This window comes from Rhinatrema bivittatum, chromosome 17 (genome assembly GCF_901001135.1).
Source record: "Rhinatrema bivittatum chromosome 17, aRhiBiv1.1, whole genome shotgun sequence".
Taxonomy (NCBI): domain Eukaryota; kingdom Metazoa; phylum Chordata; class Amphibia; order Gymnophiona; family Rhinatrematidae; genus Rhinatrema; species Rhinatrema bivittatum.
Window position 1 is genome coordinate 39,633,624 of NC_042631.1, and position 27,338 is coordinate 39,660,961.

General features: G+C 44.5%; 1 protein-coding gene across 1 annotated transcript in view; it reads left to right on the top strand.

Moving 5' to 3' along the window:
- Positions 1–3,103: 3,103 nt before the first annotated feature.
- The window catches only part of LOC115079483 (mucin-5B-like), a 289,301-nt gene continuing 265,066 nt past the window's right edge, over positions 3,104–27,338 (top strand). Inside the window, exons 1-2 of the mRNA XM_029583107.1 lie at positions 3,104–3,176; positions 21,331–21,402. Coding sequence (XP_029438967.1) covers positions 3,104–3,176; positions 21,331–21,402 — 145 coding nt within the window. The remainder of the gene's footprint in view (positions 3,177–21,330; positions 21,403–27,338) is intronic.

Genomic DNA, 27,338 nt, shown 5'->3' on the forward strand with positions numbered 1-27,338 from the left:
CAGTGGTCCCCAACCCTGTACTGGGGGCCCACCAGCCAGTCGGGTTTTCAGGATATCCACAATGAATATGCACGAGAGAAAATTTACATGTTATGGAGGCAGTGCATGCACATTTTCTCTCATGCATATTCATTGTGGATATCCTGAAAACCCGACTGGCTGGTGGGCCCCAGGATAGGGTTGGGGACCACTGGCTTATGGAACCTAGGGAGGACGAAGAATGGCGATTGATTTGGCAATCGGTGGCGCCAGCCACTTGGGCGGCTTATACTTCGGGATACAGAGCTGTAGCCAGTTTCCTGCAGGGAGTGGTCTGGAGGGGAGGGCCAGTGTCGGATGGGAGGGTGGTACAGTTTATTTTGTGGGCAAAACAGCAGGGTTTGGCTGTAACACCGGTTAGGGCTCAAGTAGCGGGTTTTTCATTTTTTCAGAAGTTGAGGGGCTGGGGTAATCCGTTAACCGGTTTTGTGGTAAAGCGGGTATTAGGTGGGTGGAGGAGAGGGGTATGGGGCATGTGGGGGATAGGAGGAAACAGATATGTTATGGGGACTTGCTGCAACTCACAGCGCAATTGCGGGCAGTTTGTTAGTCCAGTTATGAGGTGTTGTTATTCAGGGTGGCTTTCTCGCTGGCCTTTTTCGGAGCTCAGGGAATAAGCTAGTTGGTGGCCAAATTGAGGAACATGCTGGGAGAAATAGAGTTGCGGGTGGAGCAGGTACATGTAGGCAGGGTACCGGTGACATTGTTTTTACAGAAGTCAAAGACTGATCAGTAAGGGTGGGGGCACTCTAGCTTACTTTTCACGGCTGCTAGTCCGGCTGCAATGTCCTTACAGGGTATGCCCTGTAAGGACATTGCAGGAGTATGGGAGATGGAGGCCGGCTGTTTCCAGCCCTTTGTCAGTGCATGAAAATAGATCACCCCTAACAAGATTTCAATTCAATAGAGTGCTGCTTATGGTTGTGGGGAGGATAGGATGGGAGATAAAGGATTTTAGTTCGCATTCCTTTCGAATCGGGGCGGCCACTTCGGTGGCGGAAGGCGGTATCCCGGTGGAGGGGATCAAGGGGATAAGGAGATGGAAGTCACAGGCGTTCAGGTCGTATGTGCGCAGCTAGAGGGGCAGTGCTGGTTGAGGCGTGGGTGGGGGAAGGGGAGGGAAGAGAGATGGGCACTAATTGTTTGTCCTTATGTTGCAGTGCAAAAAGGGGTTTGGCCAGTGATAGGGATGTGCCTGGATTGTGGGCCACTCGTTCATCCATCGAGCACAGCGACGGCAATGAGGAAGCCTTATGGGGAGCAGCTGGAGAAACAGAAATGGACATTGGCTTGGTTCAGCAAAAAGGGCATGGTGTGGGATGCCCTCTTGCCCTTCTTGCAGGAGTGCATAGCTATGTGGGGGGTGCCTCACATCTTGTTAATTGACTTTGCGGGTAATGATATCGGGACAAAAACTTGCCTGGATTTATTAACATGCATGAAAAAAGACTTAGCACAAATTATGATCAGATGGCCGAATATCAGATTAGGCTGCTCTGATATGATCGTGCGGTTAAGCTGCAAGGATCAGGCTTTGTGGACCCGGGGAGTGGTAAGGATGAATAAACAAATGGGGCGTTGGATGTTTTGGGAGGGGGTTTTTAGTGTACAGCATGAGTGGTCCAGAGGAGTTGAGGCCGGGTTATTCTGTGGGGATGAGGTCCATCTATCGGAGATTGGTATGGATCTTTTCAATCTTACCCTGCAAGGGGGGCTCGAGAAGGAAAATTTAAGATTGTAAATGCCGCAGTGGGGGCACAAGGACATAAGGAGGACATGTCCTTGTTGGCGGAAACCCGAGCCCATGCTGTAATGGGGGAAGATGCAAGGTTAATTGGAATGGGGGGGGGGGGGAGGGTGTCTCGGAGAGTTGGGGGGGCTGCTGCTCGAGAGGGCCAAAGAGCTTGGGGGGGCTGAGGCTCACGGCCAAAGCTTGCCATCGCTGGGGCGAGCAAAGAGGGAGGGTAAAAACGACATCTTTACCACTGGATGGAGGTGGGTAGAGGAAGAGGCGGGGATTTAAAAGGGGGAATAACGGGGGTGGGTGATTGTTTGGAATGTTAAAGTTATATATGTGTTATATGTTGTTCGGGCTCGGGTAATTCAATAAACTGTGGCCTTTTACAAAGCCATTAAAAGTGTGGTGTATTTTTGGAGGGAGAGGGAACTGGAGCCCGAGCATGTCTTGCCTCCCTGTGTTATCAGCTTTAATATTCTTGTATTCATGGAAATGTGTTGCAAGACTTCTTGCTTTGGCACCAGTTTAGCAGTGGGGAAGCAGGAAGGCTCAACTTCCTTCTTAAACTCTCCTTCTGTTTGGGCAAATTTGGAGCTAGAAGCTGTCCAGCCAAACTGTCCAGCCAAACTGTCACGAACTGGGTCTTTTTCTCGTGAATTGCCAAAAGCAAATGGGTTTTCATTGTATTTCCCTCCCATGTGAGATTTATTCATTGCTGTGGCGTTTTCACCTGGTCTCATAGTCCTCAGCCTGGGTCTGTGGAGATTGTTGTGCTGCAGTTCTTGGAAATGTCTGAGCTCCCTTTCTCCCGTCACCAAATTTAGGATGCTTTTAATTCACAACCTTGCAGTACCAAACTTATTCTTATTGTCCACATTTCATAATGCCACTGAAGAATACATCAGAAAATAAGACTGCATATGCAGTGAGTTGATTCCTCCTAGTTTTGCTTATTTGGGTTTAAACTTGTTTCTTATAGGAACAGAATAGAAATACAATTTTAGTAAATTAGACCCAATGTCATTTTTTTGGAGATTTCTTGGAAGACCTGGGACTGATTAGGGGAGAATGAGATTCATTTGTTTCCTCAAATCATCGCACTGAAAGACGTTCTTCCCCTGCCAAAACTGCCGGTGCCCCAGAACTTGGAATAATTAAGGACAGAGCCATCCTCTTTCCGTGTGCACCTGCAGAAGGAAACTCAGATTCCCAAAGCCCCACCTCACCAGGGAAGCTGTGTGAGGAAACGTGGAACGGTGGCCAACTTCTTTCCTATTAAAAGGCCTTCCTCGTTGAGAGAGAGTTTACTACCAAACCCCAGGCAAGATGGGAGAAGGCCGAGGGGTGCAGGTAGCAGTAAAGATGCTAACACTGCTGACAGTCCTACTCCAGTCACAAGGTAGGAATTTATCCGGCTTTTCAGTATTGCAATTTACAAATCACCGAAAGAAATCACTTTTTTTCGGAGCTGAAATAAAATGTTTAATATGCTCATCTATAGGTTTTCAAACGGATTTATATAATCATATATTCATTGTTATTGCTGCCAACTCAATAGAAAGCAAAGACAAGAAAACAAAGGTTAGAAATTAAATCAGTCAAAATTCTGTACTCTTTGTGTTTTATATTTTGTGTTTTTTTTCTGAAAGCAGGTACAAACAAACAGGTGAACAACAAACACATAACCAACATCTATATGTGTATGATTTTATTTAGCTTAAGTTTCATTTTTAAGCTCAGCAGTAAAAGGTAAAAGTACAATGATAAAGGTAATATCGCAGCCTAAACCAATACAAGGTGAATTGGACATTGATTTATTACACTTACCTATTAATATTATTTCAAACTATGTTACCGATCCTAACGGCACCTATGTAACTTAAAATACTTTAGCATTATTTTTATGTGCCTTAATGTAAACTGTTGTGACGGTCCCCACCATATGACGGTATAGAAAAATGTTTAAATAAATAAATAAATAAATGACTTGGCAGACTTAAAAATGACCACAGGGTAAATGGTGAGAGCCACCTGATGAAGGCTGGCATGTGGGCCATATTCTTGCACTGGGTGAGATGACTGGGCACCCTCCTGCTTTTAGCTGGTGAAATTTTGCAGCTATTGCTGACGTTTGCTTTCTTGCCCTTTGTAACAGATTTACATGCACAGAACGCTTTACCTTCCCATTCTCGGAGAAAAGGGCACAAAAGTCTGCCGGTCAGCAGATTCCTTGTGCCATTGTTGCATCAGCACTTCCCGATTTGCTTATAACAGTCTATGGTATGCATCACTCACATGACCATAAGGATAGCCTCAGCTGAAAAACGATGGGCAATCCATTTAGGTTGTATCTTATATTCAGCTTCTTGTGAACACAGCCAGCATAGTCTAAAAAAACTGCCCAACTGGAGAATTCTGTTTGAATCATGTGGGATGACAACTCTGATATAACAACAAATTATTTCATTAATTTGTCTTGTGGTAGATGCTGGTTTGGAAACCATTTTCAACTTATTTTTATCTTTCTTGATAAAAAGATTATCCAGCATTAATACTTAAAACAGGGCTTCCCAACCATGTCCTCGTGACACCTCAGCCAGTTGAGTTTTCAAGGATATTCACAATGAATATGCATGAGATAAATTTGCATGCATTGTAAACCCAGTATATGCAAATTTATCTTATGCATATGGATATCCTGAAAAGCTGACTGGTTGTGGGGTCAACAGTATCTAAGAGGATTTATACAATTTACTAGAGATGTGAATCGTGTGATCGATCGTCTTAACGATCGATTTCGGCTGGGGGCGGGGAGGGAATCTTATCGTCGCGGTTTTGTTTTTTAAAATATCGTGTAAATCGTAAATCGGGGGAGGGCGGGAAAACCGGCACACTAAAACATCCCTAAAACCCACCCGACCCTTTAAAATAAATCCCCCACCCGAACCCCCCCAAAATGCCTTAAATTACCTGGGGTCCAGAGGGAGGGTCCCGGTGTGATCTTTTACTCTCGGACCTCCGGTGCGTTGTAGAAATGGCACCAGCGCTACCTTTGCCCTGTCATATGACAGCAGGGCAAAGGTAGCACCGGCGCCATTTTGTTTTTTTGTCCCCCGACGTCAGGAGCGTAGGAGATCGCTCCCGGACCCCCGCTGGACCCCCAGGGACTTTTGGCCAGCTTGGGGGGCCTCCTGACCCCCACAAGACTTGCCAAAAGTCCAGCGGGGGTCCGGGAACGACCTCCTAAACTCGAATCGTTTTGCCGTATGGCAAAACGATTCGAGTTTAGGGGGTCGTTCCCGGACCCCGCTGGACTTTTGGCAAGTCTTGTGGGGGTCAGGAGGCCCCCCCCAAGCTGGCCAAAAGTCCCTGGGGGTCCAGCGGGGGTCCGGGAGCGATCTCCTGGACGCGTGACGTCGGGAGCTAGGAATCAAAATGGCGCCGGCGCTACCTTTGCCCTGTCACATAAGGGCAAAGGGCCACCGGCGCCATTTCTCTTCACAGCAGCCGTGGGCAGAGAGAGGGACATCACGCCGGGATCATCGCGCCGGGACCCCAGGTCATTTAAAACATTTTGGGGGGGTTCGGGAGGGTGGGGGTTTGTTTTAAAGGTTCGGGGTGGGTGATAGGGTTTTTTTTGGTGTGCCGGTTTTCCCACCCCCTATTTAACGATACAATACAAATGCCCTTGACGATAAATCGTGGGCATTTGTATTGTATCGTGCACGCTAACGATTTTGGATGATTTTAAAATTATCTGACGATAATTTTAATCGTTCAAAAACGATTCACATCCCTGCAATTTACTAATGCTGCAAAAGTTAACTACACCTCAGATGGTCTAGTTAACTTTAGCGGCCTTAGTAGGCCATGTTAACTTGGCCAATGGAGCCTAAAACACCTCCCCCCAAACATAAAATGGTCTCTAAGTGGTCCCGACATCCCTCTTACTAAGTTGACAATAACCTTACAGACTCCCTGCAAGGTGACAGTGGCCTTCAGGCCCTCCCAAAAAATAACCCATCTCCTCAAGCTGATAACAGTCTCTGGGCCTACTGACACTCCTCCACCTCCAACCCAAGCTGATAATGGCATCGGGGCTCTCCTTACGACCCACTTCCCACACCCTCCAGACCAAGCTCACTCCCAAAGTATTGCAAATCCTCCTCAGCAGGAGGGAGCCAGTTTCTTTCCTGCCGCACATGGCACCAAAATCAAAATGATGCCACTTGGCCGGCAGATCCTGGAGGCTGGGTAGCAGGAGAGCCATAGAGACCATTTCTTTAAGTGTAGGGGTTAAGAAGTTGGGTAGGCTTCCAGGCTAGCTGAACCTTTCATTTTGGGATGATTACTGCAGGAAGCTTGAGCTGCCAAACTCAGCAGCATTAGCAGAGATGTGCTGTCTTTAACATGGCAAATTTAATGCTGCTTCATTCTGCAACTTATTAGTTTAGTACAGTGTATCAGGCAATTAAATCCAATGTACCACTGGCATTAAAATTGGCAGGTAACTCATGTTACCATGATGGCTTCAATACTGATTAGTACATAGGACTTTTTATGGCAGAAGTTGAGTACTGTTGGTATAGTATTTGCTGGACAAAATCCTTATGTAGACCATGCATTCTTATTTTAAATTGTTTTATGATATGTCATGAAAATTCTAACAATATTGATTCACCAGAGTATGACAGTCTTTAACTGATAACTTCTTACATCAAACAATATTTTTGGACCATTTGCTCCTTTTCTTCTGACATTGCTACGTTACTATGTCAAAATGTTTGGAGATGAAAGTATTATAAAGTGAGTTTTCCTGGTTACCTGTGCGTGACTGATCTGTGAGTTCAGTTTACTGGTTAAAAACACTTTTCTACACATTCAGTTACTGTAAGGAGAAAAGACAGTATCTGAAGCAGATGCATGGAAAAGATTAAGAATAATTTATACCTTAGGGATCAAAATTTATCACCATCTGAAAAATGCTTGGCAACTTCTGATTAATGAGTTAGCGGTCTGATCCAGTTCCCAGTGGACTGGTATCCACATCACAAAAATCTGTGATGGGGCCGTGTGTGAAGGAAGCTTGACGTCTGCATCTTATGATGTATCTGTTCTGCGGTGGGGAAGCTTGTACTGCTACTGCCTGTGCTGTAACTGTGCTGTGGTGAGGCTGTGTGAGTCCTGTGTGTAGTGGGAAAGGGATGCTTGCGGTGCTGCTGGCTGGGCTGTACCTATGCTGTGCTGGGGCAGCGTGTGCATGCGGAAGCCTGTGTTTCTGGTGCTATGAGTGGGCAAATCTACCTGCTGGGATGATGGCAGGAGGACTGTGGCTACCATCAGAAGGACCAGAGATGCTGCAGTTCCGCGATTGGCCTACAGGGTTGCTGGCAGGAGAAACTAGGGTGTTGTGGGTCTAGTAATTATCCTGCTAATGCTCTAGGCAGAGGATGAGTAATGGGTTACTGGCCACCTTTCTGCTTTTCATGCATTTCTATTGCTAACTTTCAGCTGGTGATCACAAAAGCATGAACAAAAGGCATTGTTTCCCCTTCCAGCTATATTGTAGTTTTATAAATAATTATGAATATCTAATTGGACAAAAAATGTATCATTTTAAATATATTTCCATTCATTTGAATGCATTTTCTAATTCATTTCAATGGAAATGATATTAAGGCATGAAAACTTCACAAAAGTGAAATCATTTCCATTATTTCACATCTTAAGCAGGACTTTCATGCTTTAGTGATTTTGGTGATTGCAGTTTAATGTGAAAAATAAGTTTTCACACCTAAGGTAACATATCATCTTTGAGTATATTGGCCCCTGTGTGCTTTCTCAAAAGTCTCATAACTTAAGCAGATTGAATATAAATAATTGTTTAAACACGTCACCTATAAGAAAATTATTTTAAGGACAGCTTGAAAATGACATTGTCCACTCCATATATGATCCAGCATTAATACCTAAGACCAGGCTTCCCAAACCTGTCCTGGTGACACCTCAGCCAGCTGTGTTTTCAGGATATCCACAATGAATATGCATAAGATAAATGTGCATATATTGCAGATCCTTTATCTGCAAATTTATCTAATGCATATTCATTGTGGCTATTTTGAAAAGCTGATTGGCATTGGAGTCACCAGGACAGATTTGGACTTCAAAGCGGGCACATTCTCATAAAGAATATTTGTTTAATAATCAAGGACTGAAATTTCCAACACATTCCAGGTACTGAATAAATGACAATGATAGAGCAGAAAAAAAAATCCTGATTTAATGGAGCAAAAGCAGGATGCATGGTTTCTCATGGCTTAGAGTTAACTAAAAATGAGTAGACATCCCAATGGTAGCCACGATGTCAAAACCTTTGCCAGTTTTTGGTTAGAGGAAGGACTCTCTGCCTGAATGAGGAAGGGAGTAGGATATTTGCATGCTGTCATAACTCCAGTTACACAGAGAGGATGTCTTAAGCTAACTGTAACAACATCGGTTCAGAATTTAAAACTATTGCGCTGAAAATGCAGTAACTGTATTCCAGTGCTTTCGATGCAAACCATCTGACAGTTGAAATACCTTAAATCAAATACTGTGCTGGCAAGAGAAAGTCAAATAAAAATATCCTTTTTAGAACATGAGCAGAATTTCCCTTACTATAAAGGAATAGCATCCCTCCATCCCCTAACATGTTAATGTGACTCTGGAAGTAGCTCCCAATAGTTTCTTGTCAAACTTCCCTGTCGCCATTGAAACCTGATCATGTCATTTCTTTTCCACACTCTTGGTTTCTGAAAATACAAATACACTCGAATGAAAATAAGTAGCTGGTGATGTGCTGTGGTTCTGAGACGCTTGCAGTCATTTCACTCTTCCTGTATGCTTGTCTCCCAGCTGCCCAGCCTGGTTATCTTTGCTGATCCACTTTACATAAATAAGAACAGTGGTTATTAATTGCATTTCATTTATATTCCCCCTATAATTTTCAAGTGAAATCCTCTCCAAGTTTTCAGATATAAGAACTTAAGCAAAAGGTATTCCAATAGGAACAGAGGGGATATTTTTCGAAGGGTCTAGCTGCCTAACCTTAAAAGCTAGGGGACATGCTCATCCCTTTTGAAATTGACCAGGGCTGAGCAGCCAAACTGGGTAATCACTGGCATGATTAGTTTTCACCAGCCCTGAGAAAGTATGACTCAGCCTGCCGGGTGTCAGCTGGTGCTGAGAGGGAGAATAAAAAGGGAAAGATTATATATATATATATATATATATAATCAGTGACCATGCACAGGGCTCAGACTATGCTGCACTGTCTCTGGTGGTTTTGTTGCTGTGTGTGTGTTATGGTTTTGAGGTGTTGGAATGGATTCTTGGGTACTGCGGCGATGGCCACTCCCATGGGGAGAAGCCCCATGGGGAACCGCGGCAGTACTAGGCTAGACTCTATACACGCAGACACAGAGAATTGGTATTTATTATACAGCCTGATGGTACTGCCCAGGAGGTGGCAGTAGTGAGGTAACCCAGTAGAAGGAGTCCTCAGCAGGGAAGACCAGTCCCACACTTGGGTAAAAGGCAGACAGCGCAGGGTAGTAGAGGAAGTCCCAGATGCAGGCTCCCAGTGCTGAGCTGAAGGTGAGACAGACTGACAAGGTTAGATTATTCACTGAAGTAGATAGCTGTAGCGATGGATATCCTGGCAGGCAGAAGTAGTTGAAATGTAGGCACCAAGGCATGGAGAGCAGGTCCTCGAGGAGCAAGTACCCGGTATCCCAGATAGGTACCTGAAATAAAGCAAGGGCCCCCGAGGAGTGGGTGCCCAGGTTAGAGATGAATGACCCCGAAGGGCAGAGAGAGCTTCCAGCGGCAGCAAGGAAGCGGCAGAGCAGCTTAGACCAGAGGCTTTCCAGTCCTTGCTAACTCAGGGGTGGATTTATCAAAATGCGGTAAGTACCTCATGCGATAGCAAAAGGGGTGTGTTTTATGCTAATATAGCATTTATTGCAATTTGCGCTAATTACCTGTGCGAAGAGCTAAGTTAGCGCAAATTGTGATACCATTTTCAGATTCTGCAATAAGTGCCAGACCAGTTGTATTTCCTTCATTCAACCACCAGGGGACCATTGTTAATGGTCTGAGAGAGAGAGAGAGACTGGCTATAATGTCATGGCCCATAGGTAGGTATTTGTATCCCTATGGTAGGCCCACCTAGTAACTCGAGGTGGGATTTAGGTAAGAGTGTAGGGGGTTAGGGGCCACCTTGACATTCTATGTGACACCTACGAACAGAACAGTGGTCTCTTGTGAAGATTTGCTGGCCTTCGGAGTGAGGAAACTCACTCCAAGATGAGATTTGAGCAAGGTGTTCTCAACCTAGCTTGAGGGAACATCACGCTAGGTTGAGAGAACATTGCCTAGGTGGGCCTACCATAGGGATACAAATACCTACCTATGGGCCATGACATTATGGCCAGTCTCTCTCTCTCTCTCTCTCTCTCTCTCTCCCTCCCCCCTGCTCTGGACCCGTCAATTCACCTGAAATAGGGCTTACGGGAGACATTGCAAATGGCGATGAAACCTTACCGCACGGTCACGGCAGCTATCGCACAGCCTAACGCAATCCAAAGAGGTGTAGTTAAAATCGGCGTTACGGTTGTGTGATAGCTCTTCGCAGACAGCCCAGCCCAGCCCACTCTCCGCCCCTAACTCCTCCTATTTTCTGAATTTGCATCGCACCATACGATATGGTGCGATCGCATGCGTTAAACACGTTTTCGCATGCGTTAAAGGCCTATCACATGCGTTAATGGGGCTTTTCGCATGCGATAAGCTATTAACGCATGCGAAAACGCCTTATCGCATTTTGATAAATGACCCCCTCAGTTTTTTAGCAAACGAAGGGCAGGCTAAATACCTGGATGGTGTGACGTCACTCGAGGGGGACATTCCCGAGGTTCCCGCCATGACGTGGATAAAGATGTGGGTGGCATGCGCGCGCGCACCCTAGGAGACCCTCAGGAAATCCATGGCGAACACAGTCGCCGTTGCCTTCCGGGGACGCCGGAGAGAGCGGCATGAAGACGCGGCAGCAGCCATCTTCCCAAGGCTTGAGGAGAGAGAAGGAAGAAAGGTGAGGCACAGAAGTCGAAGCCGTCTGAGACTGACGGACACAACAGTGTGATCCCTTTGGTCTGCTCTAGTTGGTTTAGTCGCTGGTCGCACTGTCATGCAGATCTGCATTCTCATTCAGTGTGTTGCACATGCGTAATGAATGAATTAGTGGGGGAAAATGTCACTTTTTCTCAGATGAGTTGGTTGGTGTTCTATCCCACGGAGTGTTGCCAAGGTTTAGGTCTCCAGTTGGAGACATAAAGCAATGTATTGTTCTCAGTCCTACCTCATTATATAAATAAGAAGTTGATATTTAAACAGCTGTGTCTGGTTAGCGTTTGAGTTACCCACACAAATCCAGAGATTTCAATTTCCCGCCCCACTGACGGGCAACGTTTTACCATGGTAACATTTTACCTGGGTAAAATTTATCCGGTTATAAAGAGGGAGGGGGCATTCTAGGGGTGTGTCCTGCTCTATCCCAAAGAATGATGCTATCCCCCTACCTCTGAACTTTGCATTGTCCTGTCTCAGCCTGCCCATCTAACTGTATATATCATCACTATACCAAGCTCTAATTGTCTATGATCTTATTGTACCTCTCTCTGAACATAGGAAGGGTGGGTATTAAATGTTTTCAAATAAATAAATTTAGCTAGGTAGCATCAATATTCAGCGCTATCCAGATACATTTAGGTGAGTCATTCTGGTCGAGGAAATAACTGAGCTAAAGTAACTTTAGCAGAGTATAGTCGGTGACAGACGTACCCGGTTAGTATCAATGAATAGTTTGGGTTCAGGTACTCAGGTGACTTTAGGTAACTTGTCGCTGCCTGCTTTGCTGAATATGGACCACAAAGTGTATATGTTTTTAGTTATGTTCTGTGGTAAAATGATGAGGATTCTTCAACACAGAAATGAAGGAAAATTTGGTGTTCATTGAGATTGAGAAGTTCTAGCTGGCCTGTTGCAGGATTAAGCCACTATTTCCAAAGAGGGAGCCAAGTTTTCAAAAATGGAGAAACAGATAAACTTATCCAGCTGACTTAGCTGGATAAGTTTATCATGGATATTCAGTGGGATAAAGATCCTGCAGAATATCTCCAAATACAATTATCTAACCAACTTTGAATATCACTGGATAGTAGAGATGTGTATCATGTGATCGATCGTCTTAACGATCGATTTGTTTTGTTTTTATAAATATCCTGTAAATCGGGGGAGGGCGGGAAAAACGGCACACTAAAACATCCCTAAAACCCACCCCGACCCTTTAAAATAAATCCCCCACCCTCCCGAACCCCCCCCAAATGTCTTAAATTACCTGGGGTCCAGTGGGGGGGTCCCGTTGTGATCTTCCACTCTCGGGCGTTGGGCGCGTTGATAGAAAATGGCGCCGGCGCTACCTTTGCCCTGTCATATGACAGGGCAAAGGTAGCGCCGGCGCCATTTTGGTTCCTGTTCCTCGACGTCACGAGCATAGGAGATCGCTCCCGGACCCCCGCTGGACCCCCAGGGACTTTTGGCCAGCTTGGGGGGGGGCCTCCTGACCCCCACAAGACTTGCCAAAAGTCCAGCGGGGGTCCGGGAACGACCTCCTGCACTCAAATCGTGTTGCCGTACGGCCGGCGCCATTTTGCTGTACGGCAATATGGCCATATGGCCGGCGCCATTTTGCAAAGCAAAGCAAAATGGCGCCGGCCATATGGCCATAATGCCGTACAGCAAAATGGCGCCGGCCATACGGCAACACGATTTGAGTGCAGGAGGTCGTTCCCGGACCCCCGCTGGACTTTTGGCAAGTCTTGTGGGGGTCAGGAGGCCCCCCAAGCTGGCCAAAAGTCCCTGCGGGTCCAGCGAGGGTCCGGGAGCGATCTCCTATGCTCGTGACGTCGGGGAACAGGAACCAAAATGGCGCCGGCGCTACCTTTGCCCTGTCATATGACAGATTAAATTAATCAAACAACCCGCACACAAGCAATCTTTTATCATTTATTTTATGTGATTGCTTTTTATTTCACCCCAGTGTCACATCTTAACTCGATCTTTAATATAAAAAAACATTTTTGAAAATTATTTCAATTTATGTAAAAAATATTTAAAGGGTGATGCTTCATATAATTCAAGAGCACCAGACCCAGGTGTTTCGCTCATTTTTTGTGATATAATCATAAGCACCACCTTCCACCGCTTAAACTTTTTAATAAATTAGTTTTTATTAAAAATATCTTTATTATGTTTTTTCTTTATCTTTCTTAAAATTGATTTTATCTAACCTTGTTAATGTTGTATATCTTTTGATTATTGATGTTTTTCAATTTTTGAAAGACTTTGAAAGACCTAGATATAAAACACTGTGTATAAGACGAGGGATTCAGGTCACCAGTCGTTAGAGATCAGAGAATTACTTAACTTGCGTTTGTTTAGCACTCAAAGTCCTTGGAACGGATCTTTTCAGTGGCGCTTGCCCCAACAAGGCCTGGTTTCGATGAATCTTCTTCAGGGGAAGCCACTCAAATTGTATCCAAAACGGTTTAATAGTGTTGTGTTTTCGGAATCCTTAACGAGCTCGCCCAGGCGCTGCTCACTCCGTTTTCCTCCAACAAAAAATGGCATCACTAGACACCCTTTAAATATTTTTTACATAAATTGAAATAATTTTCAAAAAAGTTTTTTTATATTAAAGATTGAGTTAAGATGTGACACTGGGGTGAAATAAAAAGCAATCGCAAAAAACACATAAAATAAATGATAAAAGATTGCTTGTGTGCGGGTTGTTTGATTAATTTGGTATATGGGTTACCCCCACTTTTTGTGGATTGGCAGTGTTAGACTGTCATATGACAGGGCAAGGTAGCGCCGGCGCCATTTTCTATCAACGCGCCCGACACCCGAGAGTGGAAGATCACAACGGGACCCCCCCACTGGACCCCAGGTAATTTAAGACATTTTGGGGGGGTTCGGGAGGGTGGGGGATTTATTTTAAAGGGTCGGGGTGGGTTTTAGGGATGTTTTAGTGTGCCGGTTTTCCCGCCCTCCCCCTTCCCCCGATTTACGATTTTTGACGATAAATCGGAGGAATTCCTATTAAATATCGCCTCTTAACGATTTTTGACGATTTAAAATATATCGGACGATATTTTAAATCGTCAAAAAATGATTCACATCCCTACTGGATAGGTTTAAAATTATCTGGCTAGAAGTACCCAGATAACTTTAAGCTTCTGCAGCTATATTCAAAGAATACAGATGCTTAGTTGCCGATACATTAAAAAGAAAAAAGTCCAGGCTGACAGCCATGGCCCTCCATTTCAAAATTGGGCTGACAAACCTGCAACTTGACTCCGCCCCCTCCCCCGGCCCGCGAAATGTTGTAAAAAGCATAGAGCGGAAAAGCCCAAGGAGGTGGGTTGGCACCCTACCTCGGCAGTTATCAGGTTCTAACTTGGCATGGCAACCCCTCTCCCACCCCCAAATCAACCTCATTCTTACGGCATTGGCCGCCATTCCTAACTGGTGAATGCCACCGGAGGCCGTGGGGCCAGTCATTACCTTGACAGAAAGACTGGTAGCATAAGCTATTGTAAACCACCTCTCTCGTGGGATAAGAAGACCGTCGTGACCGGTATTGATGTGAATGATATTAAAAATGTAGTCGTCAAATTAGGCAGCAAATTCTCTGATGTTGCCCACAAGAGAGTACAATACAAGGCCTTCCTCCCTACTAGGTCTCCCTTAGGAATGGGGTGCGTAGGGATTCGAATTGCTACCACCCACCCAGTGTAGTCTCTTGCCGGCAAGGATAAATAAGATAATATATCTAATGAGTAGGGTAGGGTACTATTTAAAGGAATGACATCAGCAGGAGAAATGATCTAGGAATCTAAGGAAAAGAAAGAGACAGTTAAAGAATGAAACAGTTTAGAGTCTGAAGTCTAAAGTATCAGAAGTGCTGTCAATGCACTCTGACTTGGAGGCCTATAAAAAATTATGAACATTAAAAAGTAAATGAAAGAACATTCACAATAGTATATGAGTGTATGAGAGGGTGAATGATTATAAGGTTCCTGACAAGGTAAGAAGAGAAGCAGCAAAGTTAAATTCATAAATGTTGCTGAACCGTGTATTAAAACAGCAATTATATTAGCAATATTAAATTATGTATGCTTGTGACTCCTATTAATAGAGAAGGACAAGAAATGAGAATTCATAGCAAAGCACTATAGACCGGTGTGAGATCACACAGAAGAGACGCCCTTTGCTGAGAAAGCTATGAATAACATCAACTACATCAATATCAGATAAGATGAGTCTGATATATATGAGAACAGTATATAAAATGCTGTCTCTATAAAGAAATTAGAGACTCCTATCTGTCTACAACTACATAGTATATGAAGAAACAGAATTTTATATAGAATTTGAAGAAAAGTTAAAAGTATTTGAGTATAAAGAAGAAAGAGTGTATGATTGCGTGACAGTATCGATTGTTTTAGTAAAGAGTGAACTGTTTTTTCATATAAAAAGAAAGATAGGATGGTTTTAATTATCTTTTAATTTAATTGAGTTAGATATTCAGTAACAAGTTTTCAAAGACACTTACATGAAGGGAACACACTGACTAGTACACGGAAGAACTGGAGCGGTTGCAGGGAGTATTTGTTATTGGTTTATTTAAAGCATAAGAGTTAGTAGGTTCAAGAAAGAAGCAGCATACAGGGAAAAAGAAGAAGACTAAAGTACGAGAGGCCAGCAACGAAAAGAAGAAGAAAAGCAGATAGGTGCAATAGCAGAACTTAAAGCTACTATTGCCAGGACTGAGCTTATTATTTTACATGCACATTTGAGAATAACTACGAACAATAAGTTAAAAAAAACAAACAAAAGACACGAAATACAAAGGGAACGTAAAAGACTAACAAAAGTATAAAACTGCACTTACCTGAATACAAAGAGGAGAAAGAATACTGGACCTATAAAAGAAAAAGAAACACAAAGAATCAATTTTCTTTTAGTCAGAAGAAACAACATATATGGAACATTAATGTTAATATAAAAGAAGAAATTTAATGTTAATATTTATCTAATAAGTAATTGAGTTAGAGGTATCGTGAACATTTTCTTTTGTAATTTCTTGTTTCTAGTTGATAATCTGTTGTAGGAAAAAAGAAAAGGGAATATATGTATTAAAGTTTATTAAGAGAATTGTTATTTTAATGTGCACAACAGTATTAAGAAATAGTACAATGACTTTAAAGACGTGTTTTTAAATAAAATTATAAAAATTTACAATATTATCTTATTTATCCTTGCCTCCCCTCTTTTCCGGCAAGAGACTACACTGGGTGGGTGGTAGCAATTCGAATCCCTACGCACCCCATTCCTAAGGGAGACCTAGTAGGGAGGAAGGCCTTGTACTGTACTCTCTTGTGGGCAACATCAGAGAATTTGTTGCCTAATGTGACGACTACATTTTTAATATCATTCACATCGATACCGGTCGCGACGGTCTTCTTACCCCACGAGAGAGGCAGTTTACACTACCACAGAAACGTCTCTTTCTTTATTTGACTACATTTTATCTGGATAATGTCTTACGCAGCTAAAATTTATCCCAAGTGCCTGGGATCATAGGCGCCAGCTCTGTGAGTGCTTGAGCACCCCCCAGTATTGTCTCCTGCACGCCTATGGATTGGGAGCTGAGCGCTCCATTGTTGCAGGGCTGGTGGGGGGTGGGCAGTAAGGAGGTGTTTCTGCCTCTTTGCTCCTGCTCCCACTTCCCCCTGCAGTCCTTTGAAATGAGAGAGGGCAGCAGTGGAGGACAGACAGTCTTCCTGAGGTGCAGTGGAGATGGGGAGGGCTGCTGAGAAAAGGGTGTGTGAGAGGTACAGAGGGATGGAGAAGCTATAAGGAAGGGTGAGAGAGGGGCTCAGAGAACTGCCAGGAGTTGGTTTAAAAGTGGATACTGGCTGGGGGAGGAGGAGGCATGGAAGTGGTGAGAGGGAGAGGAGTTAGATACTGGCTGTGAGGCCAGAGAGGGCTGAGGGGAGGGAGGGGCATAGGCTGTTAGAAGGGAAAAGGGGCACAAGCTGGGAGAGAGGATATGGGCTGTGATAAGAAGAGGAGTTGGGGGGGTGAGTGGTTAGGTGAAGGGAGAGAGAGAGTTGGGGGCTGTTAGTGGAGGTAAATCAAGAGAAGAGTTGTAAGAAAAGAGGGGGATCATGGTCGAGGGAAGAGGCAAGAAGAGGTAAGGAGAGAGGTGGAAGTGGCAGGGGGAGGTGAGAGAAGGTTACAAACAGAGGAAAAATAAGAATTCAGAAAGAAAGGAAAGAAAGACCAGAAACGTAAGCTTTAAAAGGAGAAAAGAATGAGGAGGCAGAAAGGAAATTAAAAACAAAAAGTCAAGTGAAAAGCGAGGAAAGATTCAAACTATGGACACCAATGTTGTAAAATGGTTTCTTCAAACTTTGGAGAAGCTTTCTGGGCAGGGTGAAGGGGGAGGGAGCGGGTGCTGTCTGCACTTATCTTCCAGCCCTGCAGTCGCTGGAGGTTTACTGAAAGGATGGGGCAGGGGAGGAGGTTGTGGTGGCAGCGATAGCATTGGCTCCAAATCCCCCTCTCCAGTATCATGAGGGGGCTTGAACTGAGGCGGGGGATTTAGGTTCACACTGTTCCCCTTGTTCACAAAAAAAGAGAGAAAACCACTCCCTGTTCTCTCTGGGCTTCCCAAGGCGAGGGCAGGAGGCAGCACACGCCGGGGAGATGCTGACTGCTGGGCCGCCAGGGCTCAGGACATGCAGGAGGTGGAGGGCCTTATGTGGGCCCTGCAGGCCTGGGACGGGCTCTGGAATGGACTCTGTGAGTGCCGGGAGAAGAGCTGCAGGGGGGTGTGGGAAGGAGGGAGCCGGTTCCAGCAAAAACAAAAGTGTCTGGTCTCGGGGACTGTGGAGCAGAGGGGATCGCAAAATGAAAGGTGAGGCTGAGCCTGCCAGAGGGAGGGCAGCGGGGTGAGGAGGAACCTGCTGGTCAGTGCAGGGATGGGGAGAAGAGCTGGGAGGGGAACAGAGAAGGACAGGCTGGTGGGAAATGGGGAGCAGAGCAGGTTAAGGGGATGGAGGGAGGGAAGTATTAAACCCCTTCCCCAATATAAAATTCAGAATAGGCCCATGCAGGAGGGAGGAGGAGACCGGGAGAGAAAATGGGGTTGAAAGAATGGTGGTGACGGGTGGGGGAAGATAAGGTGTTTTGGATGGGCTGTTGAGGGGCAAGGAGCAGGAGGGAGGAGATTGGCGGGGATTGGGGAAAAGAATGGATGATGGAATTGTGAATTTTCCCTAGTTTTGCTTTGGCTTGGCCACACGAGCCTTCCTCATGCCCACATTACTGCTGCTCTCTGGACAGTTAAATACGAGTTACTCTCAACCCCACTGTGTTCCGTTTTGTTTCTTATTTCATGGGGGCGCTGTAATTTGTGTTGAGTTCAGCACCACCAATCATTTGCAAAAATTGGCTTCCATGCCTAGGATTTCAAATTTGGCATTTAGACAGAAAACGGACAAGTTATCCATTTAAGAGCCTTTGAATATTGACTTCATCATGATCAGAGCGGTTTATACCTAACTTTGAAGTTAGGTGGCTAGATGAAAACATTTGAAAATGTTTACAGCAATTAGCAGTTAATTTAGCCACCTAGAGGTCAATGTTCAAAGCCTAGATGGATAACTCACAAGTTATTTTGCATCTTACAAACCAACACCTTAATCCAGTTAGACTGGGACTTCTTGCTGTTTGTTGGTTCTCCGTTTCCTGAACTTTAAAATGAGTGAATAGTGATTGCCAAGAAGCATGCAGAGTAAAATTACAAAACACAAAGATGTAATCAATATACCGGGGAAAGCCCTTATTTATTTATTTAAGGCTTTTATATACCGACTTTCTTGATACAAATCAAATCAACTCGGTTTACATCGAACAAGCAGAAACTATAAACAACCATTAACCAGAGACAATTTGAAAGGAGTATAAAGTTACATTATAACAAGGACATGTTAACTTGGAGTAGGAAATAAGAGAGGGCACGAAGAGAGGGTATAATATACAATGGAGTATGAGGGAGGCAAGGAACAGTATTTATAATAACTTTTAAACGTTCTTATAGAAGTAATTTAGTAATTTGTGTACATGATTTAGAGCTTGTTTATATGTATAATTGCTAGAACAGATTGAAATCAGACTGTTGGGTTGGTGTGGGGGAAGGCTCGGCAGAACAGCCATGTCTTTAATTTCCTTTTAAAAGTTGGTAGGCAAGGTTCCTGCCTGAGGTCCGGAGGCAGAGGTCCGGAGGCATGGCGTTCCAGATGGTGGGACCTGTTATGGAGAATGTTCGGTCTCTGATATTTGAGTGTTGTACAACTTTAATAGGTGGTACATGTAAGGATCCCTTGTAGGCATCCCTTACAGGTCTAGCCGTTGAGTGCAGTTTGAGGGGGTGTAGCAGATCAAGGGGGGTCTGATGGTAAATATATTTATGGATGATTGTAAGAGATTTATGAAGTATACTGAATTGTACTGGGAGCCAATAGAGATCTTTTAGAATAATAAATCTGATACCCTAAACCCTTGACTGGTTTAGGGTATCAGAGGGTGAGTAGTGGAGCACAGGTGGAACTCATCTCTGTGTCATATACGGAAATCTTGTCCCTGACTGCCAGATAATTGCAGATGTACTTCGCTGGCATGATTCTCATACAGGAATGACTTTTAGTTACACGAGAAAATTGATTAAACAGGCCACTCTTCCACAGGAAGCAGTTGAACTTCACAGCTTTTGTTTAGACAGCAATTGGAATATTAAACAACAATTTTTGTCTTTACTCCATGGCTCCAGAAGCAAATTCAGGCAATCTCTGGGGGTGAACTGTGCTGCAGTATTTCTGTGCCTTTGTACTGGTGCATAGATGGTATCTTGTGCCACTCCTTTGCTTTATTGGAGGGGATTGCCTGGTACTCACACTTTTCAGATGGGGATTCAGATGGGTCTTCCAGAGTGGACAGTACAGGGCTATAGGCACAAAAACCTCCCAGGAGTTGTATTTGGAAAGCCTGGAAGATCGATCTCTTGTGTCCCACGCTAATTCTACTCCTCCTCCCTCTGAGGTTGGTCTCTTCCTCTGTCTGTGCCCAGATCCATTCTGTCTCCTAAGCATTACTGCAGGGGCTAGAAAAGAAAACCAACTGTATGAATATAAATCAGAGGATCATCATTTGTCTTCATTATGACACTCATGACTGCTGGTTCTCGATAAGAGAATATACAGTTCAATAATGGGACTAGTTTACATAATCAGGAGCATGCTAATTAGGGATGTGAATCGTTTTTGAACGATTAAAATTATCGTCCGATAATTTTAAAATCGTTCTAAACCATTAGAGTACACGATACAATACAAATGCCCACGATTTATCGTCAGGAGCATTTATATTGTATCGTTAAATAGGGCACGGGAATTATTTGGGGGAGGGTGGGAAAACCGGCACACCAACAAAACCTCTAAACCCACCCCGACCTTTTAAAACAAATTCCTTACACTCCCCCACCCTCCCGAACCCCCCCAAAATGTTAAATTACCTGGTGGTCCAGTGTGGGGGGGGGAAGTCCCTGGCGCGATCTCCCGCTCTTGGGCCATCGGCGCCATTTTGGCTACCACTGATAAAAAGGTGCCGATGGCCCGGAAAAAAACAACCCACCCCGACCCTTTTCAAATTACCCCTTTGCTTCTCCCACCCTCCCGACCCCCCCAAAAACCTTTTAGATGTACCTGGTGGTCTAGCGGGGGTCCAGGAGCCATCCCTTCAAAGGTGCCGGTGCTGGAGGTTTCAAAATGGCGCCGATCGCCTTTGCCCTTACCTTGCCACAGAGCGACGCTCACTGTGACAAGGTAAGGGCAAAGGCGATCGGCGCCATTTTGAAACCTCCAGCACCGGCACCGGCACGATTGAAGGGATGGCTCCTGGACCCCCCGCTAGACCACCAGGTACATCTAAAAGGTTTTTGGGGGGGTCGGGACGGTGGGAGAAGCAAAGGGGTAATTTGAAAAGGGTCGGGGTGGGGGGTTTTTTTCGGGCCATCGGCGCCTTTTTATCAGTGGTAGCCAAAATGGCGCCGATGGCCCGAGAGCGGGAGATCGCGCCGGGGACCCCCCCCCACTGGACCATCAGGTAATTTAACATTTTTTGGGGGGGGGTCGGTGGGGTTTTGTTTATCTGCTCAGGCCTCACTAAAAATTTAACAATGTGAATTGGAATCGGAACGATTCCAATTCACAATCTCTAACGATCCGATTTTTCCCTCCCACCATCCGAACCTGATCGTTAAGACGATCGGGCACACGATTCACATCTCTAATGCTAATTCTTATAACATTTATTTTTATTTTTCTCAGATTTTGCAGTGGCCACCCCACCTCCCAGGATGTCAGTCATCCCAGCATTTCCCTCCAGGCCAGTTGTAAGGGGTAAGTTACATTATTGAAACATCTCAAACTGCTATATCACTATGAGGTTTGGTTGTAGAGAAATGATTGCTAAGAGATGGATAAGTGAAGAGTGGATGGAGGTAAATTTTGCGATGTAGCTGTGCATCTAAATGCATCTGTATAATGTTTAATTTTTGTATAAAAACAGTCAGATTTTCAGAAACTTAGATGACTACAAGTTTTTTTGGAACTTGGCGACATAGATATGCAACTGTTAGCTCCATAGCTGGCATCTATTTTATGTTTATAATTTTTTTTTAATGTTTTCCTTTCTTAGACATCTGACTTCAGTTCATGTTTGCATCTAATTTAGTGCCTGTTTAGGTTTGAAATATGTCTGTTTACAGGACACGTTTCAAGATTGCTACCAGGAAAAACAAATATTTTTTTTCTGGAGAAATTATTCTTTTAATTTCCTTAATCCTGTACAAGGAGCAGGCCCAGCACTACCGGGTGTGCATACCATGCAATTGTATGGGGCAGCACACTCTGTAAGGTGGCAGCAGGAGATACCTCAGGGTTAGTTTGTTCAGAACCTGCCCTGCAGACAGTGATGTAAATGTAAGGGGATGGGGGCTCGGCTGGTTTGCTGCAGAATCTTCTAAGGAGCGCAAAGTTGCTCCCTCTAAGCAGAGTGGCTATTAATCCTCCAAGCAGTATTTTATTTATTTATTTATCTATTTATCTATCTATCTATTTATTTATTTAAGTTCCTGGTTCTGCAAAGCCAATAACAAGGCTGAGAGTAGCAATGGCTAGCAGAATTGACCTCAGGGATCGAGAAGCATTGGTGAGGTTGGGGCATTGCACCCAAAACACAAGTGTCTCTTCATGGAGCAATTGGTTCAGGAACCAACAAGAGAGGGGAGCTATTTTAGATTTAATTCTTAGTGGAATGCAGGATTTGGTGAGAGAGGTAACGGTGGTGGGTCCACTTGGCAATAGTGAGCATAACATGATGAAGTTTAAACTAATAACTGGAAGGGGGACATCAAGTAAATCGACAGCACTAACACTAAAATTTCAAAAGAGAAATTTTGATAAAATGAGGAAAATAGTTAGAAAAAAACTGAAAGGTGCAGCTGCAAAAGTTAAAAGTGCTCAACAGGCATGGACATTGTTTAAAAATACAATTCTAGAGGCACAGGCCATATGTATTCCACGCATTAAGAAAGGTGGAAAGAAGGCAAAACGATTACCATCATGGTTAAAAGGTGAGGTGAAAGAAGCTATTTTAGCCAAAAAAAATCCTTCAAAAATTGGAAGAAGGATCTATCTGAAGAAAATAGGATAAAACATAAGCATTGTCAAGTTAAGTGTAAAACATTGATAAGACAGGTGAAGAGAGAATTTGAAATGAAGTTGGCCATAGAGGCAAAAACATAATAAAAACTTTTAAAAATATATCCAAATCAAGAAACCTGTGAGGGAGTCGGTTGGACCATTAGATGACAGAGGGGTTAAAGGGGCTCTTAGGGAAGATAAGGCCATTGCAGAAAGACTAAATGAATTCTTTGGCTCCTTGTTTACTAATGAGGATGTTGGGGAGATACCAGTTCCGGAGATGGTTTTCAGGGGTGATGAGTCAGACGAACTGAACCAAATCACTGTGAACCTAGAAGATGTAGTAGGCCAGATTGACAAACTAAAGAGTAACAAATCACATGGACTGGATGACATGCATCCTAGGGTACTGAAGGAACTAAAAAATAAAATTTCTGGTCTATTAGTTAAAATTTGTAACCTATCATTAAAATCATCCATTGTACCTGAAGACTGGAGGGTTGCCAATGTAACCACAATATTTATAAAGGGCTCCAGAGGCGATTCGGGTAACTATAGGCCAGTGAGCCTGACTTCACTGCCGGGAAAAATAGTGGAAACTATTCTTTTTTTTTTTTATTTAATCTTTATTAATTTTCCAAAATTACAATAACAAAAATCTTGTCATGTAAGAAATACAAATGCATTATCAATGAGCTTATAAAGGTAAACACCAAACATATCTTAGTAATATTTCCTTAAGAAGACAAAATCCTCATCAAAACTTAATGCATTTTCACATAATAGAGGTAATAGTGTGGGGGGCGTATAGAAATACAGAGGAGTCCAATATTAGGTAATTAGAACTTGAACATGGTTGACCAAGAGGATATATTAACATTTTAACCTTCATTCGATGTTACAACTGTCATTGGATATTTAGAGCTCAGAAATTCTCTCAATTGTGGAATATCAAAGAAAATATAGGTTGACCCACGCCAGCCAATAACACATTTGCAGGGGTACTTTACAATGAAACTAGCACCAAGAGCTATGACCTCTGGCTTCATCTGAAGAAATGCTTTACGCCTTACTTGGGTGGCCTTAGCCAAGTCAGGAAAAATCCTGACTAGACCACCACAGAAAGGTACCCTCAATTTCTTATAGTAATTACGCATTATTACATTTATATCTTCCTCTGCAATTAAAGTCACTAATAGAGTCTCTCTTCCAGTGACTTCTACATCAGACGCTTCCAAAAATTGCGTTAAGTTATCCATATTATCCAAAACATTAATTCTAGATGTACTTTGCTTCTGGGACAAATGTAGTATCTTCTTAATCACGGGAATTTTCTCCTGGGGAATTTCCAAAAATTCTCCCAGGTATTTCTTTAGTGTTCCAAGCACTGTTCATCTTTTACCACCGGGAAATTCAGAAAACGGAGGTTCAAATGTCTTATGGAGTTTTCAAGGTACTCCATTTTTCGCAGCGTTGCTAATCTTTCTCGAGAGAAAGCAGCTGTTACTTCCTTTAAATCTTTAACCTCAGTTTCTATTTTCTGGATAACCGTTCCTTGTTCCTGCAATATATGCTGGTGATCATGTGCTACCACATCTAATTTAGCTGAAACACCAAGTAGCTTATGAGATTGTTCCTGTAGCTTTATATCCATTCCAGCCATTAACTCCCATAGGGAGTCTAGAGTCACAATAGCAGGTTTTTCAATCCGATAAGCGATTTGACTCACCCCGTCCTCTCTAGAAGTCGAATCCATCTCCTCTACTGCAGGCCTCTTATTTCCTCCTTCTACTGCAGCTCCATTAGCTCTTATCGGGGTCGATGTCGTCGCTACCCCTGGGCTGGCTCCCTCTGCTCCCTCCAGCCGGTCTGCCTCTATCGAGCTTACTCGAATCAGCCCAGCAGCCTCGGTTGTCCCCAGGGGGGAAGCTAGCTGCATAATTCTCGGGTTAGGCGGGCTCAGCGTTATTTCTCCCGGCGAAAGGGGCTCTCCTCCTACCCCTCCGCCAGCGGGAGAGACGGCCCGCCCCATAGGTACCGCAAAGTCACGGATAAGCTTCTGGTCGGTAGGTAGAGTAGGCTCGGAGGGAAAGACCTTAACTCTGCCCTTCCTTTTGTGAGGCATTCTTCAGAGGAAAACAGCAACGGCGTGCTGAAAGTTGAGGAAATCTGGAACAAAACTCAGAGCGTCCGTGACCTGCTGCCTCTCAGTCGGCCATCTTGGTTACGCCCCCCGGAAACTATTCTAAAGATCAAAATCATAGAGCATATAGAAAGACATGGCTTAATGGAAAACAGTCAACATGGATTTACCCAAGGGAAGTCTTGCCTGACAAATCTGCTTCTTTTTTGAAGGAGTTAATAAACATGTGGATAAAGGTGAACCAATAGATGTAGTATATTTGGATTTTCAGAAGACATTTGACGAAGTCCCTCATGAGAGGCTTCTAAGAAAACTAAAAAGTCATGGGATAGGAGGCGATGTCCTTTCGTGGATTACAAACTGGTTAAAAGACAGGAAACAAAGAGTAGGATTAAATTATCAATTTTCTCAGTGGAAAAGGGTAAACAGTGGAGTGCCTCTGGAAAGGAATACGACGAGTGAGGTTATCAAATTTGCCGGCGATACAAAAGTATTCAGAGTAGTTAAATCACAAGCGGATTGTGATATATTACAGGAGGACCTTGCAAGACTGGAAGATTGGGCATCCAAATGGCAGATGAAATTTAATGTGGAGAAGTGCAAGGTGTTGCATATAGGGAAAAATAACCCTTGCTGTAGTTACACGATGTTAGGCTCCATATTTGGAGCTACCACCCAGGAAAAAGATCTAGGCATCATAGTGGAAATATTTTGAAATCGTTAGCTCAGTGTGCTGCAGAGTCAAAAAAGCAAATAATGTTAGGAATAAGGAAGTGAATGGTTAATAAAATGGAAAATGTCATAATGACTCTGTTTCGCTCCATTGTGAGACTGCACCTTGAATACTGTGCACAATTCTGGTCGCCGTATCTCAAAAAAGATATAGTTGCGATGGTGAAGGTACAGAGAAGTACAACCAAAATGATAAAGGGGATGGAACAGCTCCCCTATGAGGAAAGGCTGAAGAGGTTAGGGCTATTCAGCTTGGAGAAGAGACAGCTGAGGGGGGATATGATAGAGGTCTTTAAGATCATGAGAGGTCTTGAACGAGTAGATGTGAAGTGGTTATTTACACTTTTGGATAATAGAAGGATTAGGGGGCATTCCATGAAGTTAGTAAGTAGCACATTTAAGACTAATCGGAGAAATTTCATAATTAAGCTCTGGAGTTTGTTGGCAGAGGATGTGGTTAGTGCAGTTAGTATAGCTGGGTTTAAAAAAGGTTTGGATAAGTTCTGTTACGGGACTGGGCCGTGCCCCGGTCCCTCCTCCTACTTCGGTCCCGTCCCGGCCCGTACGGAGCTCTCTTCAGCCGCGTAGGCCCGATCCCCAGCCTGCCACGGCTCTCCCTGCTCGAGGGAGACGCCGCTGACTTGATGCTCTTGGCCCCGCCCCCCTAGGCGCACTCATGCCTGGGGGCTGAGGCTTTAAAGGGACCAGCGTGGGAAATTCGAATGGGACACCCCGGATGACGTCGGACGCTGCAGGGTATTTAAACCCTGCAGCTTGAACAGGACGGAGCCTTGCAATGAGATTCCTCAGGTTATCTGTGTCTCTAGTTGCTGCTGTAGTCCCTGGATTGCCTCTTCTGACTTCTGGATTCCGACCCAGCTTGAATCCTGACTTGTCTTCAGCTTTCGCCCTTTGGTTTTGGTATTGACGTCTGACTTCTGGCTCCCAACTCGGCTCCGTCCCATGACTTTGTCTCCAGCTTCCGTTCCTGGCTTGGTATTGTCTTCTGACCTCTGGCTCCTGACCCGGCTCTGTCCCATGACTCCGTCTTCTGCTTTCATCCCTGGCTTTGGTTTAGATCTCTGACTTCTGGCTTCCGACCCAAGCCGGGTCGGAAGCCCACTCTTGACCTCCGACTTCGGCTTCTTCATCACCTCAGGTATCCGGTACTTGCTGGCCCAGAGGATTCTCCTAAGTTCCAGTGGCTCGGGCTCTCACGAGCTCCTCCCGGGGGAGCCAGGGGCTTCCAAGGGTGAAGACTCTTCTGCTACCTGGGCCCAGCCATCCTTCGTCCATCTCTTCGGCCACAGCCCAGATCCTTGGTCGCATGGGATCCCACCTAAGTCCAAGAGGTCCGGGTCCCTACGGGCTCCTCCTGGGGGGACCTCGGACTTCCAGTGGTGAAGCCTCATCTGAGTCTCTTCCGCACCACCTCCTGGCTGTGACGCTTGCTGTGGTCCTCCACAGCATACCATCCACTGTCTTCACTGGCCCAAGGGTCCACGACAGTAACAGGTTCTTGGAGATGGTCCATTAACTGCTATTAATCAAGTTTACTTAGGGAATAGCCATTGCTATTAATTGCATCAGTAGCATGGGATCTTCTTGGTGTTTGCCATCTGCCTGCCTCGATTTTTGCCTGGACCTCAACTGTGCCAATCTGCTGCCTGGCCCAACCTCTGTCTGTAACTCAATCCTGTCTGTTCTCTTTGGGACCCTCGTCTAAGACCTGCTGACCCTCAAATTCAAAGGCTCA